At 46.6% G+C, this 21,808-nt stretch overlaps 1 protein-coding gene across 4 annotated transcripts in view; it reads right to left on the reverse strand.

The window, feature by feature from the left end:
* LOC142591081 (japanin-like) overlaps window positions 1–21,808 on the reverse strand; it is an 88,297-nt gene that overhangs the window by 45,742 nt on the left and 20,747 nt on the right. For 2 of the 4 annotated variants that reach the window (XM_075703449.1, XM_075703450.1), the window contains one exon: window positions 2,714–2,857. The exons of the other annotated variants lie outside the window; for them this stretch is intronic. In XM_075703449.1, coding sequence (XP_075559564.1) covers window positions 2,714–2,857 — 144 coding nt within the window. The remainder of the gene's footprint in view (window positions 1–2,713; window positions 2,858–21,808) is intronic. 4 annotated transcript variants of the gene reach the window in all.

Genomic DNA, 21,808 nt, shown 5'->3' on the forward strand with positions numbered 1-21,808 from the left:
CGCATATTCTATCAATTTCAGCTACCTATTACAAATCATCGCCGCATGTTGATGATAGCTATTATTTGCAAATTATCGCACATATCATCAACAGAGGCTAGCTGAAGCGATGGTCGGTACATTTAACATACAAATGAACAAATTATGAAAAACGCGAACATATAATATTGTCACGTGGTGGTGACGTTGAATAACACAGTAGAAATACTGTGAACGACAAAGCTAACTTTTATTGGGCGAACATGTGCCCCCAAAACAGGCTGCACATATAGCACAACAATAGCGGCGAACACGCTGGGCGATCGTCGAAAATCTGATCAGCGGGTCAAGCGCGTCGGCTTTTATACAGCAGTCATCGAATGTTCCAGACTAATCGTTGGGACCCGCATGCCTTCTACAAAGCTCTACACCATTCGTGCCAAGCGATGCAATTAGATAACACAAGGTTCGGCGACAACATACAGCGGATAGAAGCATCGATAACTTTCCAGAAACTTCGGATACATGCAGGCGCGTCCCGCGCTGTGCGATAGCACTTGCTAGGCGGCAAAACGTGTCGCCCGATAAAGACAAGTACACGTGTCAATATTTCAGACATTTTGTACCATGGGTATGCTAGAGAACATGCATGCGGCAGTTTTATTTACAACGAAGGCGCAGAAATGTAGTGGGAAAATTTACAGTATGCCAATATTAACTTCACAAAAGCTTGGCTTCAGAGAGCTTCAGAGAGTGTAGTCATTGAAGCTAGTGAATGGGATATGACCTAAGGTATTTTGCCTCACTAGGCGAACATAAATCTGTTTCAGTATAAAATACTGCTGTTTTGCCGAATTCGGGGCTCCGAATAATAAATGTAAGTGCATACTGCTTTATGTAAGTGGCGTTTTGTATCTACCTGATGGCCGTTGGTTCTTGTATCATCTTGTGCACTCTCCCCTATGTCCGAGGGGAAGTATAAAGTAAAGGTACATTTTAGGAAAGGCACGGTTATTCTAATGGATGGAACTGAAACATAGATTATTGTTTGCACAACCTGCCTGCACTTCAACGCACTTTGCCCAAGGGTTCATAAGTTTTTTGATTCTGTGTGAAAAAAAGTTTTTGTATTGCACCTCTAACCGATCTAGAACCGCATCAATGACTTCTGCATCGATTGCAAATAGTCTTGCCCTGAGCGCTACTTTCACTGGTCCAAACATATGAAAATCGCTTCGAGTCAAGTCTAAACTGTATGGCGGGTGTTCCAGCCATTCAAGTCTCAATTCCTTTTTGCTTCGGCCGTCTATCTGTCAGAGTTTAGGTGAGCGTTATCTTGCTGCAGGATGATACCTTATCGCAGTTCTCCACGACGTTTGGATCTGATTGCAGGTCTCAGTTTAGTTCACAACACATCCCCATAGTTCTCACTGTTCAGAGTTTCACCTCTTGGGTTGAAATGAACGGCTACCACACCTTCCATATCCCGGAATAGTGTTAGAAATATCTTGCCAGGTGATGGCTGACATTTAAATTTCTGAACTTCTGATGATGATAAGTGTTTCTAAAGAATGCCGGCACCCTTACTTTCCCGTTCGTGATGATGTACCCATGTATCAACAACAGTGAAGGTTTGCTGACAAAGTATATCTTTCTCGCGAGGATAACGGGCCAGATGTTTATGAGTGGTTACCAACCTTTTCGAATTATGCTGTGCTGACAATTATTTCGGGAACCACCTTGCGCACACTTTCCGAAAATTTAGTCTGTCGTGTAAGATGGAATACACTGAACCATGACTGATATGTAAAGTATTGGAGATTTCGTCCACTATGGTTTGTCTGTTTTCCATCACCATAGCCTTGACGAATTTAAAATTGTCCTCAGTCGTTGATGTCGATTGCCTGCTGGATCTTTCCTCGTCGCATGAAAGCGTTCTTTGCTGTTTTAAACGCTACATTCATACGTAGATCTTTCTTCTCGAAAAACAACTGTCACCGTACGGCGCTTGCACTCGACGAATTATTTCCGAAGGTTTAGCACCTTATGCAAACAAAAAGCGAATCACTGCCCTCATTTCGTCCTTAGTGCGGATCGACAATAGAACTGACATGTTTAATGGTCTGCTACACCCTAACGACTATCGCGGGAATAAGAATGACACGTTCCGTAGAAGTATTGATGAGGAGGCCAATTCAACGCTGGAAACTAGCAGTGTTAACACACTCGAGTGCGGAAAATTGCAAAAGTCCCTTTATTCTTTACTTCCCCTCATATATATTGCTGCTGGTAGCACAGTCCAGACTGTAGACTAGTTCTCTTAAAGTGTACGTGAGCCTCGAAGTAAACTCGTCAATGTATTCTTGGGCCCTTTAACGTAAAACTTTTCCAATCTGTATTAATCCAGTTTGCTGACGTTGAATTTATGAAATCGCCGAGACAAGTAGGGCCCGGCGATTTCAGCGTTTTATGAAGAGCGTTTAATGAAGTGTATATTAGTGATGCTCATGAAAATACTCTAATATTTAACATATGTCTTATGTAATCGAATTACTGTTGATTGCGGTGATGCAAGTGGCATTGAATGGTTTTCGAATATAAATTGAAATGGCGAGGGAGGGGGGCACTACCGAGCACGATGTGCTAAAAGGATCAACTGGGGAATGTCCGGGCTAACCCTTCCTAAATTAATAGCAAAAGCAATGCTGTAATAGATGAAATGAATTTTGCTCACGTCTTTTGTATAGTTGAAAATCAGATTCCGATTGACCACTTCACTTTGCCGACTGGTGTAGTTTGTTCTTACGCATGTTAGCCTCCATTTGAACAAATCGACAGAGTGGCCCACGAGGTAAAGGGTATCGGTGCTGTTTGCAGGCTGCAAACGAAATATTTGATTAGTGTTGACATTCTCAATACGTGCACACAGAAAAATCGGGATACAAACTTACGTATACGCGGAGTTACCGAAGCATTCATTGCAGAACGAAGTTATAGGGAAATTGGCGGCGGCCATTGGGCGATGATCATTATGCGTAAGGTGTTAAAGAACACATCCACGTCTAAAACAATTGCGTGAAACATCGGTGGAGAGCTTCATGCCACCTTCATGATCCTGATATTTATGTAGCCGAATACTCTTTAGAGGCCAGCACCAAAAGACAAAGAAATTAATTCAGAATAAAAATGTCCGTTGTCGCGCAACTTGAATATCAGGACATGGACATCAACACGTTACTTGAAAATTTCGCAAACAATCAGCATATGATGTCCCTTAGCGGATTGAGGGCTTGCAAGCCTGAGATGATATGGACAGTGTAACGCGCGATCGATCGAATGAACTCATATGTAACTTGAAGACGCAAGAAAATAGTGGTATAGATTTCACAGTAATATGATTTAGCTATTATTTTGGTAGACATTAGAGTGACTAGTACTTTAGGGACCTAGAACAGTGGAGCCAGTGCCGTGGGAAGTGGTGTACAGACGAAGATAGCATGGTTAAGAATGGTGTCGTAAGTTCAGAAAACGTGTATAGCTCGGAAGATAAAAGATACGCGTAATCAAGGTCTCTAATGTGGACGTGATATAGACGGAAAATCTTGGCGCATTTCTCAGTGTACTGTACAGACAACTCCCAAAGACAGCTTTCTGAAGTGCAACTTCCAAGGGGAACATATGTCAACGGACTGATACTTGTATGGTTACAAACAGAGCTTTTATTTTTTTTTGTCCTCGATTGGCCAGGATGCCGCAAGCATACTTTTTCATCGTAGCATAGTTGTATCGTTTTTATCGCTGTATAACAGGGTTCATTTTTTGTTATAATTATACAATGAAGCTCATTATTCAGCTCATCTTTTCTACTTATGCCACATGGAAAGATTTGCAGTTTAAATTGTGCATCTTATGAGTCTAGAAAAGCAATTGCAGCTGTACTTCTCGTCTGAAATTTATTATATAGTGTGGTCACACGAAACGACAAATACGCAGCTGTAGTGAGGCGCCTTGCGATACCTAGAAAACGACGACGAAGCACCTTAAAAATATGGAAGCACGTGCTCCGCAGCACGCACACCGTTTACTACAGGACGACTCCTCGCTGCTCGTGTGTTCGTAGCATGAAAAAATATTGAATAAAAAAGAAAATTGCAGATAAGCAAACGTCAGAGAAGTTTGGCTGAAGCTTCAGTTTGGCCTTCAAGAGTTGGCTAACGCTATACACGAAGGCGAGCTTCCTGGTAGAGACGGCGCCTCTTGCCCGCGCCGATCTCCTTTCATTCTTTCTCATTTTTTTAAATATTTCAGCCTGAGAACATCTAAATTAAAAGACGTGCAACGACTGTATTTTTTTCATGACATTTGTTTGTGGGCTGTGTTCTCAAAATTTCGAAACAAAAACCTTGTAAAGAACCAAAGGCAAGATATGCGTAGCTTTGGTGATAGTAAAGTGATTGGGTATGCGTGGTTCGGAATTATATTTATGGGAAAAGACGATCGACTCTACACGTGGGACGCCGGCACCGGATTTTCTGCGACACGGGGCACTTAAAGGTAATGGGTTAAAAGAGCGCGGAGCAAATCACCAAATAACATGTGGCTCAAGCAGCCTACAGAGCGTGTACACATCAAGTCGGCTGAACAGGTGGTGCTGAGAAGCTGGGTAAGGAAGGCGCGTTGGCTTGGGTCGGGCGTCAGTGTTCGGAGGGTAACAGCTGTCGGAGGGAAACGGTTAAACGCGAACGCGCGAAGGGACCTCTTAACAACACGGGTTTCCCTCCTGTCAACCACCATACAAAGAAGAGTCTGCGAGAGATAGCCTGCTGTCTTCGCTTGTGCAACTCATTGAGTGAAGCGCCACCCGCCAAAGTGTGAGTGCGTTGTGCTAGTCGGGCTAACGCTGTGTAGGGACGCTTCGTCTCGCTTTCCGAAATGCCCTGTCGCCGCGCACTTGCATTTGTATGTTTCAATACGTGTTTGTGTGGGGTGATTGCGCCATTCCTTTCTTTCCGACCTCGGAGCTGTCTCTGACTCTCACAATTAGGTCTGGTCTCCAAACCACATCGTAACAGCAGCCTACTATTCTTCGTAAAAAATTTGGAGGACGCCTAAGCTTCGCCTTTAAGAGTGGAACGTAACATCATTCAAAGATTCCTGACAGCTTCCCGGCAACTGCAGCTGATGTAACCGTAACGTTTACGTCGAACCGCTGTCGACAAACACTATGCTAGGAAGGCAAGCTTTTTGGCAGGAACGTGGCCTCATGCTTCGGCCGCGATGGATGGATGGATGGATTGTTGCTATGAGCGTTCCCATTGGAACAGAGCGGTGGGTTGCACCACCTGGCTATTGTTATTATATTGCCTATAGTTCTACATATGTTAAAAAGGAAATAAAAAGAAAAGGAAAAAGAAACACTCTGACATCACGGTAAGGACCAACCTTTTATGGGCCCGGGAGACCGCGGCGAAGGACCCTTGGCACAGTCCACTATGATGATACGCGTAAATGCACGATGAAGAAAGCTACAGACATGATGATGATTATATACACATTATGAAGGAGCGCACAATATATGCGCATAAGACGATGACCTCTCATAACGAAAATTACTGAACGCGTATTGTGAACTTTGTTTTTGCATGCGTACGCTCATTGTTATTTGCCGAATTTTTTTTACACCGATATTCCTATCACGGCTTACTAATCTATACTCCGGGCATGCATACTTATCCTTGCTCTCGCTGAACCCAAGGACTCAAGGAGCTGAGAGCTTCCTAAATCGACCGCTGGGCAGATATCTTCGCATTTTAATGCAACATGCTCTATTGTTTTCCTAGCTTTACCGCAGCAAGCTAATGTTTCTTCGTTCCTATATCTCGAATTCCAAGTACGTGTTCTAAGGCATCCTGATCTGGCTTGGAAAAGTAATAAGCGTCGCTTTGAGTTGTCATAAATTGTTCATTTGCTCATTTTATTTTGCCTAAGTAGTTACTCACAGCAGGTTTCTTTTCCATTACTTTCGCCCGTGAGGTTACCTCAGCCTCTCAGACTTTCTACTTGGGTTTATTTGTTGCCATGTTGTTCACCATACTTGTTGCATTGCCAGATGGTGTCAAAAATGCGGAATGGCAATTAACGTAGCAAAAACTTCAGCCATGTATATAACTCGATAAAAGGTACCCTTAAAATTTGCGTATCATATAATTGGATTACATGCAACAGAAACCGACACATTAAATACTTGGGTGTTACCGTGACAAACACATTAAAATGGGACGTTCACAATAAACAGACGTGCACAAAAGCATATAGACAGCTGGGACGTCTTCGCAGGAAACTTGGACTGCCACCTTCTAAAGCCCTTGTATGGCAAATCCTTGAATACGGCTGTATTATCTGGAATCCGCACCATATCTACCTTCTTAATCAACTGGAGGGAATTCAAAATAAAGCTGTCCGGTTTGTGTATTCGCAGTGTTCACGTGACGTCAGCATAACCGCACTACGCAAGAGGGCAAATATTCAAACATTGGCGATTCCCCGACGCGCTGCTGCCTAAAAGTTTCTCTACCTTCTTTATCCTTCTTTATCATGACAAGGTTAATTTAAGCAAACACGAGTACCTAAAACCACCATACCAGCCCTCAACCAGAACAAACCACGACAAGAGTATCAGGCCATATATCTCCCGCTGTAATACATTCAAGTATTCCTTTTTTCCGTCAGTCATAGAATTATGGAATAAACTGTCACATGGCATTGTGTCCTCAGAATCTGTCATCACATTTTTGTCAAATTTTTTTTACCCGTAGGTTGCGCCGTCGTAGAAGAAGAAGCACTGCGCATGGAGTGTATGATTCATGTGTATGCTGATCGCAGTTATTTTTAGTTTAAGCTTCTGTTGTGTATGCCGCTTGCAGTTCTTATTCCGAAATCAGAGTATAACGTGTACCCTTTTCTGTTAGTCTGTACTGCTTTGGGATTTTTTCGCTTCATTTCTTATTTTCGGATCTTTTTCTTTTATTGTTAGCAATCTGTACTTCATTTTTTTTTGTTCCCACTACTGTAAGAGCCTGTTAAGGGTTACAGTATAAATAAATAAATAAATAATACTTGCTGGTAACGTTCTTAGTTATTTTCCTCCACTGTGAATCAATGTTTTTCTGTACAAATACATCAACACTCTCCCAGCCCTTTTACTTTCTTTCATATTCCTCACTCGTTCTTCATAATCAATTTTACTGTGAGCTTCCCTCACTTCAAAACATGTCGAGCCCGTATCACCCTGCACAGCTCCATTTGTAGTCTTCCCGTGGGCGCCCAGTGCTATTGACCTTTGGTTACCATCGAGCCCTGAATGTAGCCCTGATTTCAAGCAAATAACCGCATTTCCAAAAGTAAGTCCTGAAACATTACACGTTTGCGCAATACCGAGTGCACCTCGTACCTATTGTATATCCCTAGTTCTCTGTGCTTCATTATGGCAGCATTTCTCTTCCCTTTTACTGATATTGTTTTTTTTTGTGTGTTTCCGTATGTATATTGCCTTCGTTTATCCACATACCAAAGTATTTATATTCTTTCACCCGAGGTATTTCCTCATTCAGTATTGCCACTGTCTGTTCACTGTTTTCATTGAATACCGTAATACCTAATTTTCCAACGGTAAATTTCAAACCTAAATTCTCAGCTTCATGCCCACAGCTATTAGCCAAACGTTGGATATCACTTTGCTTGTTAGCTAGCAACACAATGTCGTCCGCAAGAAACAAACCCGGAAGGTGGTGCTGTATTATTGGACCCGCCTGTTTGTATGAGAGCTTTAACTCGATATTACGTTCATCTAGTGCCCTTTTCCTTCTCATCATGTGCACATAAACAGCCGTGGGTGGTATAAACGGCACTCCAGCCTCAGTTCCTTGTGACACCAACTTTCTCCTCGCTACACATCCATTTCCATTCTACGCGAACGATGTTTTTTTCTATTAAATTCATCTGCAAAGCTGTAAACAATCATTGCCCAAGCCTTCCCCTTCCAGAATATACCACAAAGTGTAGCGATCTACTTGTGATACGTTCATGTAATGTCTAAAAAGGCCACATATAACGATTTCCTTTCTACTCTGAATATAATAATTTACTGAGTAAGGAAAAATTAGTTATCATCCAGACGCCTACCTATTACCAAGCCATTATAAAGTTCTCCCAAAGTGTCATTATTCGCTGTCCATGCTTGCAGCTTTATATGTCTGCATTGCTAACTTTTATATTGGCGATGTAATGGTCAATGGTCTATGCAAGTGAATTCCATCTCTCTCCCCTTCACTTCAATTCTCTTTTGTTGCCAACCCTCTGGTATTCGTTTAACTGTTAAGGTTTTTATCTACTACTTTCAAAAGAGCTTCCTTACTTTTTGGACCTAGTTCAATTATCAGCCTAATGAGAACCTCCCCTTGCACTGGGGCTGTGCGCTTAGGAATTTTCTCTTCGGCTTTCTTCCATTTGAAATTTGTGAGCACCAGCTCGTTTTACTCTTTCATGCTCTTTTTTTCTTCAAATATAACCTCGTCATTGCCTTGGAAAGATTCGGCTGCTATTTTTCGGATGTAACTAATTGCCGCGTCCCCTTGCAGTTTACTTCCGTCTTCATCTAGATAGGTTATATTGTTGCAGTTTTCCTACCTAATCAGTTTTTGTGGCATCAAAGCATTCAAAGACCACCTTCTTTTTCTCGCCTATTTCGGAAATCTAACATTCACCTTCCCCTTTCATCTTTGCTTGAACTAGTATTCGAACCATCGATTTTTTTCTCCCGGTATATTTCCCATTTTCTATCTACCTCAACCTTTGGCAAATGTGCTTTTTTGTCTGCCTGTTCTCTACGGAGCTTTTTTGTCGTTCGGCAATCACTTCTCGTATCTCCCTGTTCCACAAGCTTTTCAGTTTCATTTTTCCTTTTCAACGAGCATGTTGCTTCCGTTTCCGTATTTCTGTCGGTATTACACTTAGTAGTTCAATATATTCCCACACTTTGCTTGACCATTTGCTAAGTTATTCCGCGGCTCTTGTGAATATATTTGTTATATGCTCAGCGTTCACATTTGGAATAGCAATTTTTCTCCTTGCTCCCTTCCCTAACTACATATATAATTTTAAATATGATGCGTTTATGGTCCCACCATATGCTGCTATACCCTTCCTCGCCAATGACCATTTCTCTCAATTTATCTTTCAATTCTTCTCTCATCCGACAGTTATAAATGGTCGGTGGCCGGTTTCCGGCTTCCCATGTGGTCTGCCCGTCACACTTATGCCATGTATTCACAATAACGAGGTTATGTTGCTCTCAAAGGTCTTGCATTGACCTTCCTTTGTCGTCGGTATAGCCACTTACATACTGTATGTGGGCATCCATGTCACCTTATACAATAATTTCAGCATCATTCCCAAAATTCCTAATATCGGAACTTTGGCCTTCTACTAACTGTAGATTTTTATCTGTGCAATTATTTCTGGTTCAGAAATACGTTACACGCAGCCAAGTTTTCTTTCCACTTGTAGAAACAGAAGGTCCACAAAGAATTGCCCTTTATAATAGAGATGACTGGGCTGATGTCACGGCTGCCATCGTCCAGCCTATATGCCTGATGGCGCTAGTGTAGTCTCTTCTTTTTATACCATGGGGCTCTATGAATACTGTACACTACATTGCTCCCCCCTAGCGATGTAGGCACTGCCGTTGAGTGGTTTAAGTTGTTTACATGACACTGCCAGAGTCTAGATCATCTGGTTTCACGCGGTTGATGTAAAGTGACTTTTTGCGTTTGACGTTAGAAAAATTTGAGTTCACGCTTGAGGACTTTTAATGGATGGTCGTAGGGAGCATAGGGAGCGGGAGTAGTGCGGTGACAGATCAATACGTGACTGCTATGAAGTAAAGATGGGCTCATGTAAAGATTTCTGCGGTCGTTACGAAGCAATGGTGGTATAACATTGGTCCATGTAATGTGAAGGCGGTCTGCGTTAGATTGTAGGTCAGCAGACGACAGTTCCGAGGCGAAGAACTCTACGAGGAAGTGAAGTGTCACGCCGAAAACGACTTCTGCTTAGGAACACTGTGGATCTGCTTTCAGAGCACGCCAAAGACGTAGTAGAATCAAAGACAGGCGCTCTGTATAAGTAATCATGGAGTTATGTGCCTAAAGTGCTGCTTTTATTTGACGTTGGAAGCGTTCTACCAAGCCAGTGACAAGCTGTCATTCGTATGTGCGTTACACCTAGAAGACGGTAGAGGGATTGAAAGAGGGAACAGTCAAATTGTGTTCCTCTGTCTGTACTTATGATGTATTGTACGACGTAAGCAGAAATCCAGGTATTTAGGATTGCCTTCGTTAGCGACTCTGCAGTAATTTGAGACAGTGGCATTGCTTCAGGCCAGAGTGTGAAGGGGTTGATACAAATGAGTATGTATCGTTGGTTCGAGGACGGTGGTTGCGGACCAACTGTATTAATGTGAACGTGGCTGAACGGAACGTCTGGTGGTTGAAAATGATCAGGCACGCTCATAGTGTGTCGCCTGACCTTAGAACGCTGGCACGGCATGGATACCCGCGACCAGCAACGGGCTTCAGTGTTCATACGCGGCCAAAGATAGCGGTAAGTGACCAAACGTTGTGTGACACGTAGTGGAATGCGTGATAATGAGTGTAGTGCGTCAAAAACTTCCTGCCGATATGGTTGTGGAACGTACGGTCGAAAATGACCCGTAGACATGTCGCATATCACTCCGACGTTGCAGCCAGGCAGTAGGATATCTTCAAAGCGCAGAATATAGTTGGCAGTGCGGAGTCTTTGAAGTTCACGGTCATTGCGTTGAGAGGTAATGAGGCGGACGAAGTCAATGCCGGAGCGATTTCTTTGGCTTGCATTTTATGAATCAGTGACAGAGTCTCAGCGACGGGATTGCCGGCGCGACTGATACGCCGAATATAAGCAGCGAATTCGGAGATATGTGCTAGCTGGCGAATTTCGTGGCTAGTGTGCGAGGAACTGTTGGAGGTAATAGCATAAAAGAGTTGTTTGTGTTCAGTGAGAATAAAGAACTGACGCCGTTCGAGATTGTGACGGAAGTGGCGGACTGCGAGGTAGAGCCCAAGCAATTCGCGACCGAAGGGGCCGTATCCAGATTCTTGCCGTGTCAGCTTCCACGTGCTCAGTGGTTCCTCGAAAACACAGATATAGGCTGCCATTTCTTGCCAACCAGTTGTGGAAACACGGCACCAACATCTATGTTCGAGGCGTCTGCTGTAACGGACTACGACGCGTCTGGTTGCGGGTGTGCCAGTAGTGTTAGCAAAGGTGTTCTTGGCAGAGATAAAAACAGATTAAGCAACGTTAGTCCACGGTATAGGTGTACTGGCTGGTGGTGCGCCAGAAAGCAGAATGCGGAGAGGCTGCAAAATTGAAGCGCAAAGAGGAATGACACCGCGATAGTTATTGACAAGGCCCAGAAATACCCGTAATTCCTTGGTGGAAGACGGACGTGGGAAATCTTTGATGGCCTGGACACGTGGTGGGACGGGTTGGATGCTTTGCTCATGTATTCGATGGCCCGTCAAATCGAGAGAAGCAACGCCGCACTCACTATTCGATATGTTTACAACAGGACCATATTTACGGAGGCGTTAAAACATCGCGCAGGTCAGATTCATGTTCCGCAGCAGAGTCACTGAATAGAAGAATGTCGTCTTAATACACAAAGCAACAAGTCAGGCCACGGAATACTCTTGGTCGACGAATGGCTGAAATGTTTGAGCCCCATTAAGGAGGCCGAATGGCATGCAGACGTATTCAAACATTCCAAAAAGGTAATTATTGCCGCTTTAGGAATGTCCGAAGGCTTTACGGGAATCCTATAGTAGGCTTTTACAGATTCACCTTGGTAAATAAGACGCACTCGTGCAGCAATGCGGCGAACTCGTGGATGTGAGGTATCGGATACCTATTTGCAATCGTCACTTTGTTTAATGCGCGGTCATGCCAACGCGGTCGCCAGTTACCCGTCTTCTTTGGCGCCATGTGTAAAGCAGATGACCAAGGGCTAGCGAAAGGACAAAAGAAGTAGAACTCGAGCATGTGTTCGAATTCTTGCTTTGCAATTTTCAGACGGTCTAGCGCTAAGCGACGAGGTCGGGCGTTTACTGCGGTTCTTTAGTCGCAATGTGGTGCGTGACGTTGTGAAATATTGGACGATCGGGCAAGGTGGGCTTGAACAGCTCTGAGAATTCCAGCAGGATGGTGGACCATGGTTTCGGTACCTGGGTGTGTACTTATACGCGACGGGAACGTGGTGCAGACGTGATGATACCTTGTACGGACAGGTTTGTTGAGTTGCCAATAAGGCCGCAGCTGCGAACGTCAACGAGAAGGCTAAACTTCCAAAGAAAATCAGCGCCGCTGATCGACCACCGGGCGTCACCGACGGTGAATAGCCAACGAAAAGGGCATCGGATACCAAACTCAAGAATGACGTATTTTTTACCGTAAGTTCTAATGTTGGAGCCGTTGACGGCACTGACAAAAGATGTGTCATTGCGATGCCTTCTGCGGTGTTGAAAAGTAGGGGGAATGAGACTGATTGCGAACTTTCGTGACACGGTCGGTGATGCAGATAAGACGGCTTGATGTAGAGCCAATAGCACTAGCGGTAATCAGTGACTGGTTCAACCCTTTCCCAGAAAGTTGCAAGGCGGATGGCACTTCCATGAACATCCGGCGTGAAAGCAACACGCCACATCCGGCGTGATAGCAACAAATAAAGGGAGACGGAGGGCGTCACACGTTTTCGTCATGCGACCGATGCCGCTGCTCATGACTATTCGCCCGAAAGTGCTAGGCAGCCAACTGGATAGTTAGCTCCTCTACTTGTGTGGGAATCTGCATGTTTGAACTGTGGGGTTCATCGAAGTGCTGCTGTAACCGGGGTTGTGTCGCGATGGGTGCATTACAACGGTCAACAGTGGATATCGCAGGATGGAAAGAATCCATAATCTCGTCTGCCATCGTCGCTAAGACCTCGAGAGGCGTCGTAGTAGGTGAGGGATATAAAATGAAGCGTACCTGGTTCGTAAGAAGCTGTAAGGAGAGCTTCCGAAAGATCTTCTAGTCTGTTGATGATGGACTGGTGCCCAGGAGTTGCATCATGCGGTGAAGCAGCACAGTCAGTTTTCTGTCACCAAGTTCCACCAATGAGAGGAGCTGTTAAATACGCCGCAACTCCGAGTCGGCGGTGTGCCGTAGTAATCCCGCCTAAGGGTATCGTACTGATCATCTGGTGGAGGAGCTAGGCCAATGCAGCGGACCAGAGCGGCAGTGGTCGCGTTAAGCGTACTCATGACGTTGTTGTACTTGGCCACCTTAGACATGACTCAGTGATCGCAAAACTGTGCCTTGATATTGTCACAGTCGGTAATGTGGAAAGAAGACGACGCTGATGGTGGTCTTGGAGACGACGAAGAAGTGTTTTAGCAAGATCGATGCTCTACGCTTGTTGGCTCAGCCATTAAAAGCTACCTGTAAATAGACGAACGCTTCTTCCTTCCCGTAACATCATTGGTGGAGGTGCCGGGGTAATCGAGCAAGACGGAGCTCCGCAGCGGACGTAACCTGGCCGCCATGTCTTCCGAAGGAGACAGTTCAACCGCGGCCCCGTCGTCGCCCCCGACAGTCATCCTGGCCCAGCCTCGCGACCCTGGCATGTTTTCCGGGATTGACAACGTTGACGTCGATGACTGGTTACAGAATTATGAACGGGTCAGCGCATACAACAGGTGGGATAACACGCTTATGCTGGCTAATGTAATATTCTACCTCAAGAAAACAGCACGGGTCTGGTTCGAAACACATGAAGAAGAGATTACGAGTTGGGACCAGTGCAAACAGAAGCTTAGGGATTTGTTCGGCAAACCCGTCGGCCGCCAACGTGCTGCAAAGAAGGACCTTGGGACCCGTGTACAGACGTCCACTGAATCGTACGTGGCCTATATCCAGGACGTCCTCGCTCTTTGCCGCAAAGTAGATAACAATATGGCAGAGGCAGACAAGGTCAGCCACGTCTTGAAGGGCATCGCGGACGACGCGTTTAACCTGCTTGTTTATAAGAACATCACAACGGTCAATGAGATCATTAACGAATGTCGCCGCTTTGAAGACGCGAAGAGTCGCCGCATAGTTCAACAGTTTACGCGCCTACCTAATACCGCAGCTTCGTCGACGTGCGAAGACATTTGTCCACCGCGTGAGCCCACCTCCTCCGAGAACGTCGTCCGTATCGTTCGGCGAGAAATCGAAGCAGCGTCTCCTGCCACGCCTGTGACGCAGTGCTTTGACGATTCCCGGCCGCTTGTGTCACTCATTCAGTCGGTCATTCGCCAAGAACTTGCGAATGTAGGTCTTCCATCCATCTGCTCCGCCAGCCGTCCTGACTTTGCTTCGTCTGCTGCCTCTGCCCCTGTTCACCGGAGCCAATACGGTCCGTATCCGAGCTATCGCAACCCGGCCGAATGGCGCACCCATGACGATAGACCCATCTGTTTTTACTGTGGACGTGTGGGCCACATCTCTCGCCACTGTCGAAGTTCCTGGCCAGCCCACTCACGACCAAGCTTTCCCACCTACCGCCGCTCCCCACTGAATCCTCGCCCGCCATCACTCTCCACCGAGGTTGAAGACGCACCTGACAACGCTCGAGCCACCGCGACCAGCCGATCGCCATCACCACATAGTCGCCGCTCCCGTTCGCCCCAGCTGCGTCGCTCTCCATCCCCAGCTTACCGTCGCCGCTCTCCGACGGGAAACTAACTGGGGCAGCTCCTGGAGGTGACGCTGCTCTAGAACACCGGCCTGAAATTCCTCTGCTGACCCTGCCTACTAATCGGAACCTTCTGGACGTGGACGTGGATGGTTTGCCCGTTACAGCACTCATCGACACTGGAGCCCAAATTTCCATCATGAGTGCGGAGCTTCGAACGCGCTTGAAGAAGGTACTTACCCCTGCTCCGACTCGACTGCTCCAGGTCGCCGATGGTGGAACTCCGACTGTGCTTGGAATGTGCACTGCTCATGTCAGTGTCGCCGGTCGCCACACGTCCGTTTTGTTTAGTGTGCTTGAACGTTGCCCTCACAATGTGATCCTCGGACTCGACTTTTTGTCCGCCCATTCTGCTCTGATTGACTGTTCCGCCGGTGTCGTACAACTTGACTTACCCCTACCTGTTCCCATTGACCTTCCTGCTCAAGCTCCAGCTCAGCTTTGTTCCGGCTGGCTATTCCGGCTTTGTTCCGGCGACACAGCTGGCTATTCACCCTTCTATCTCCTCTTCGGCCGTGAGCCGACTTTGCCTTTCGAGACACTCCTCTCGACCACGCTCGACTCGCCGACAGAGTACACTCGGGATGTAATAGCCACAGCGACCCAAGCACGCCAGATTGCCCGCATTCGTCTGTCTGCTTCCCAGACACGCCAGAAGTACCGTTACGACAAGCGGCATCACGACGTGAACTACGAACCAGGCGCTCTTGTGCTAGTATGGTATCCAGCTCGGCATGTTGGTCTTTCCGAGAAATTACTCTCGCGTTACTATGGCCCTTACCGCATCCTTCGCCAGGTGACCCCTGTCACATATGAAGTGTCTCCGCTGAATGCCACGGTGCCTTCACCCGTCTCTGACATCATCCACGTCAGCCGTCTCAAACCTTACCTTTCTTCGACCGATGAGCCGCACCAATCAGGTGCTTTTTCCGACGGGGGTGATGTCACAGTCGGTAATGTGGAAAGAAGACGACGCTGATGGTGGTCTTGGAGACGACGAAGAAGTGTTTTAGCAAGATCGATGCTCTACGCTTGTTGGCTCAGCCATTAAAAGCTACCTGTAAATAGACGAACGCTTCTTCCTTCCCGTAACAATATTGATGAACCAGAGTTCAATGTCCGAGGAACCGAAATCGGAGACCTTTCCCCCGGCTCATTGCTCATATAGGCCCATTAGTAGCCACTACGGCTCTTTTTACGTTACTGCAAAGTAGACACCTCCGGCACCGTGCACACCACGATCTGCACCTCAGGTGACACCTCGCGCAAGTCATCTACCGCCTTCGCTGGGCGCTGGGCAAGTCCTGCCCATTTTTTTGTTTAGGACATGTTTTAGCCCACATGCTACTGCGACAAGGTTGCTGCCGTAGGCCTTTAATGCGAGCTTTGCTTTTACTCGCTGCATGATAGAACCCAGCATCCGCCCAGGACATGTCCCTGCCGCCTGTCTTTAATCGCTTTTCCCCCTCTCAACAACTCCTTCTGAACCTCTAGCCAGGTTTTAGTTGCCGACGATAATCATCCTTACACTCTCTCCTACTTCACAGGCCTCTCCCTGGTTCCCTTTGTTATGATTTTCCGTGTGATTCTGACTTGACAAGGGGTGTGACCCCTGCGTTCCTGCTCTCCCTTTGGCGCGGCCTCAAGGTAAGTGCCGCTCTTGCCACCTAGCCCCTCCCCACGTTGCAGTCATTCCACGGGCTTTGCCGACACTCCCTGCCCGCTCACTTTGGGAGAATACGTTCTATTGTCGCGACCATTCTCCTTCACGATGGCGGCCCTGTTCAGCTTTTCCTCGGCAGCTTGAAATCCTTTTTCCACTGTATTGCGTGCACCACGCTCCATATTTAACAAATTTTTGGGCTCTTCGACCTGTTTTACTAGCTCAGCCTGGGGATACTTCATTTTCTTTAGCCTAGCATTGACCGCACAATGCCTGCCGATTGACTAGATTTCTTCTCCATCCTCTCGCTACTCTACATTTAGGGGCCGCCCGAACATTGCATGCTTTGTTGCCTCTTGCCGTGTGTTGCACTTCGCTTTTTCTAATGCAAACACCGAAGCTTTCAGAGCACGTGCCTTGTAGCAAAAACCGGTACTCACAGTATCTTAATTCTTAAATTGCCGCAAAGTAATTACCTCGATTTTTTTAGAAGCAATAAATGCCGTACAGACTTAAGATGCGACACCTGTTCGCACGTGTACAACTACGCGGCCACGCTTTCAATGCATTACCTAAGAAATATTCCCGGTAAGAATGCACACACACTAAAATCACTAATAGCTATTAGTCGTCCCACTTTCAAAGTACTACTTAAAGGCTACAACGATTCAACACCCCACATGGTTGCATGTGCTGAAGCACGTGGCGTGACAGCAAGCTATAAACTATTATTTAAAGGATAAAGAAAAGTCTGCAAATCAAAAACAAAATCAAAATAGAAGCATGCACAAAAACTTGTGTTCGTCGCCGCTACGGAGCCCCGGAAGAACACGTCCGTGCGCCACAAACATCACGGCACAACAGTTGATGCGAGCGCCATCTGGAAGTGTTGGAAGAAACCGGGTGTGCTGCTTTATGGCATTTGATATTTGCGCGTGGCGGTGCGCCCATTTCTGGAAGGCCATGGCCGCTCATCGAATGCTAGAAACGCTAGAAAAAGGTTTCTGTTTTCCGTATCCGTGTAACAGAATTATGTCTTCTGGTATATTCTCGTATACTCCATTTGTGGAGCATTTTGTCCAGTTCTAATTGGATGAACCGACATTCAGCATGCGATACAAGATTGGGACGCCGACAAATAGGATTCGTATCTCCAGTGTTTATACGATGGTGAACAACAGATGTTTGGCCTAATGGCCGGTCGGTGAAATCAAAGATGTCACTGTACGATTCAAGCATGAGACGTATGTCCGTGGCCTGTGCAGAGGTGAGGTCAGGTGCAATCATTTTCGATAATTCATGTCCTAAGGAACCAGAGCTGTCAGCTGATGTGATGCTAATAAGCAACGCTCGGTATTCAGACTCTCAATGTGAAACTCGCAACCACTAGAAACCCTGGCCAAGAACATCCCGGCCGGAAGCACTTGAGGGCACTGGCTGAAATTAAGAGACGGTAGAATGACGTCGTTATTAGTAGCCGTCACCAATGTATGTGGAACGGCAACGTTCCAGTTGAAAAGCACGTCCATGATGCGATGAATGACATATTCACCGTCAGGAACCTGTGGCTGCGCTGTCAAAATGATGTAAGTAACTGCCTCTGCTGACAGGTGCACATATTGAAGTGAGCACAAGCGCGGTGGGGCGGTACTCAGAGCATCGGTGAGTTGAGGCAGTTCTAACTGAAGAAGGCCGGTCGCGCAGTCGATGAGAGCAGATGAGAGCAGGATGGAAAGTCCAATCCAAGGCTAACGTCGTGGGGGCAGTTGTCAAACACAGTAGGGAAGCCGGCTATAATTAAACACGCAGTATACATTCCAGAAACGACCAGCAAGCCGCCGTTGGCCACAGGAAGCACTAGGGCAGCTGCTGGGATGGGGACCTTTTTTAAACTACTACCTAAATTACTGTTCCTGCTTTGCGGCAATTTTACAGTCTGCTGGTGTGCCAAACAACTATGTCAATTTATCTTTACCTTGGTCCCAGCTGGTTATCTCTTCTTCGTGTTTTTCGTACCACAGCTTTGCCCTGCCCCTTAGGTAGAACAACAAGCTAGCTAGCATAAGCGTAGGGTAGCATCTGTTGATTCCACTCACGCGTTTGTACATAGCCACCCACTCTTCCACGTCGGCGCCATCAGTCCTGCAGAAAGTTGCAGAACCCATGGGCCGAACAACGACAACCGAAGGGGACAGCGACGTTGCTGGCGACGGTAACGTTGGAGGCGACAACGACGTTGATCCCACGCGCTCACCGTTATTCATCTTGCGGACTCCGTTTCCCGCCGTGGTACGCACCACCTCCACCAATATGATACGGGGATGTAGCGAGTTCATGAAAACTGTATATTTAATATATATATATATATATATATATATATATATATATATATATATATATATATATATATATGTATGTATATATATTACGGGATGAGTGAGATGATCACCAATAGCATGCAGAAACCAGCGTCTCCGATCTTCTTCTTCCTCTCTCTTCTCGCATCCTTCTGTAACAATATATTAGTTCAAGCCAATAATGAATGCAAACTAGGAGCACTGCTATGTTTCCTAATCAATGGTAATTATACAATAATGAACTGCTTGTTTATCTTATTGAGAGCAACGTGTATTAGATACATTGAAAACTCTTCGTATGCCCTATAGATTTACAGTACAACTGTACGAAACCAACCAACCTAACCGAGCCTTCCCAAAGGTAACCTAAACTATCTTCATGGAAATCACGGAGCCCTTTCACAAATATCGGATAGGGCATTATGTAGCTACAATTTGAACAGTGAATATTCTGCATATCTTGGCCCAGTTCATTTGTTTTTTTTTCCTGCGAGAGAACTAGGCTTGCCATGTTCGTCAATTCCGTTCAACAGAAAACGACCATTCTCACTGCTTGTGTACAATGTTTCGTTTTTATCTACAAGAGGTATCCTCACACGGTTATTTTTCTATATCCAGAAAACTTTGGGTTCATGCCACATAAACAGAATGTGAAACAACAAAACTATACGTACGCCATTATTGATTATTTCTTTAATATGAAAGGGATATTTACGGATATTGTACTTGTTGTATTACTTCCGTTGTTTCCAAATATTTTATTTAGTAAATAAAAGTTTTATTTATTTCAATACTCTGAATGTCACATAGTACGTTATGGAGACGAATGGATTTATTACAATGCATCCAAATCGCTGCTCTGAAGCATGATGGAAAAGCTGTTCGCTGTGCTTGGAATTATGGAATGAGCGTGCAGGTTTGTAGGCGGACTTCGGACGTTGAAGTGAGTTGTCAGCATCTCTATTACGATCTTAGGACTTGCAGCACGTGATGGTTAATTGGCCGGCCTCGCTGCTGAACTCATCCACGCTTGTCTTCACGGTTTGTATATTCGTGTCAAAACGTGCCGTGCAAATTTCTCGGAATAAGAAATGTTTTGGGAGATTTCCTGGGCTGCTCCCTTTTTAACGTGGTTGGATGCATGCTATTGTCGTGACAAGTATACCGCGGGCTCCTTTTCTTTCCTTCCGTGAACCTCGTGCGTTCGTCGATGCGGGGGAAGCCTTTCTGCGGGAATGACCGAGGCGGGGCCTCGGGCATGTGCTGCCGCCCGGCCGACGCCGCCGTACCTGACCGTCACATCGTGCACGTGTCGCGCCCTCTTCTCCCGCTCGGCTGTAGCGGGCGTCAAAAATTGATGAGTTAGGGGCAAATTGATTGTGTATGCGGAGTGTCCTCGTGGAAATCATTGGCCACTTAAGCTCTGGCCCTTAGTAGATCCTGTCGGCCTTCTTGATTGGTCGAAGTAGGCCATTGATGGAGAAGCGTGCACCTCCCGCCGATCCGCGGGTTCCTTGAATGATGCAGAAATTCATTTTAGGAAGGGTCTGAGTAGTTTTCAAGAGAGCAATGAGACAGCAGCCCACGGCACCACTTCACCAAAGGAGTTCGTGAGTTGGAGCTCGTGAGCAGCAAATTCCTTCCACGGGGTTTCCCCGGAATGTTTGGATACGGCGTGGGTTCCTGAGGGTTCCAGCCAGGTGCCCATCCGTTAGGTGAGCTGCCCTCGTAGCTTTCTTCCCTGTGTTTTTTTTCTGCCTTTAGCTAAGGCTTTTATCCTTTACACTAGTGTAGTGTTAGCTTCCATTCTACTAGGCGCGGGTGCCACGTGGTTTTCCCTGCGATGGTGGCCCCATCGCGGCTTCGTCTGCTAACTTTCCTTTGGTCGTGCTTCGAAAGGCGCGACCAATGTTGACGATCGCAAGGCGCGTGAGCAGCGCTTTACGCTGTCCGATTTTATGCCAGCACAGGATTTTGGTGTGGGTCCTTTTGAGCTTACGTTCAAGTATAATGCCGCGGTTTATCGCTTCTCCGCTCATCCCTTCTTGAGAGAACGCAATATCGAGGTCCGATACGAGTATCGAGGTGTTCGTGTGCAGATAATGAACGTTTTTGGCTAAGCTGTGGATCTTCCAGACCAAACTCTTGCCACCGAGCTAGAGCTCTTTGGTAGAATCCATGGGATCTCTGAAGAGTGCGTGCCGGGCTTCTTTGCCATTGATACAGGGAACCGGCTCACTTGGATAGGGTTAAAGATGGTGCGGCTCGTTCCTAACCTTCTTCGTGTAGGAGAGAGTGTCGTGCAGTGTGAATACGAGAGAGTCGTTGGCCTGTGCCGTAGGTGCAACCTGGAAGGTCAACATGCGGCGCTGTGTGACACGCCAAAGCACGCGCGCTGCGAGCAGTTCGGCCACGTGGTCTGCGACGTGGTGTGCGTACGATGCGCCGGATACCACGCCGTCTCGACGTGTAGTGTCTGCAACTACTCGTCAGTATTCGTGCGGCCATAACAGCAGGAATCTGCAGTAGTGCAGACGGTTGTTTCGCCGGTAGATAGCATAGCAGCTGCCTTGGAGGACGAGAACAGCCGGGCTTTTTTGAACGTGGTAGACACCGCCGAGGGATGCGAGAATTCCGTGGATTCCGGAACGCACACTATCCCGTCTGACGCGACAGTCACGGCTGCCCCCGTAGTAGTTGCGGTGCCCGCAGCACCGGCCGCGGCCTGTGGCGGGCCGGAGCCACTGACTGACAAGACCGATGGTGCTCCTTGGACGCTGAAGGCGACCAGAAAGCTTTAAAAAAGCATCGCAGTAAGCGGGCTGGCTAGGTTGCTGGAGACGCGTCGAGCTCGGACGACGGTGGCTCCTATGGCTGGGAGCCTGTTGCTTCTAGATTCAAGCGCACTGCGGTGACACTTTCCAGTTCCGACTCGGA

The sequence above is a fragment of the Dermacentor variabilis genome, chromosome 8, assembly GCF_050947875.1.
Source record: "Dermacentor variabilis isolate Ectoservices chromosome 8, ASM5094787v1, whole genome shotgun sequence".
NCBI lineage: Eukaryota > Metazoa > Arthropoda > Arachnida > Ixodida > Ixodidae > Dermacentor > Dermacentor variabilis.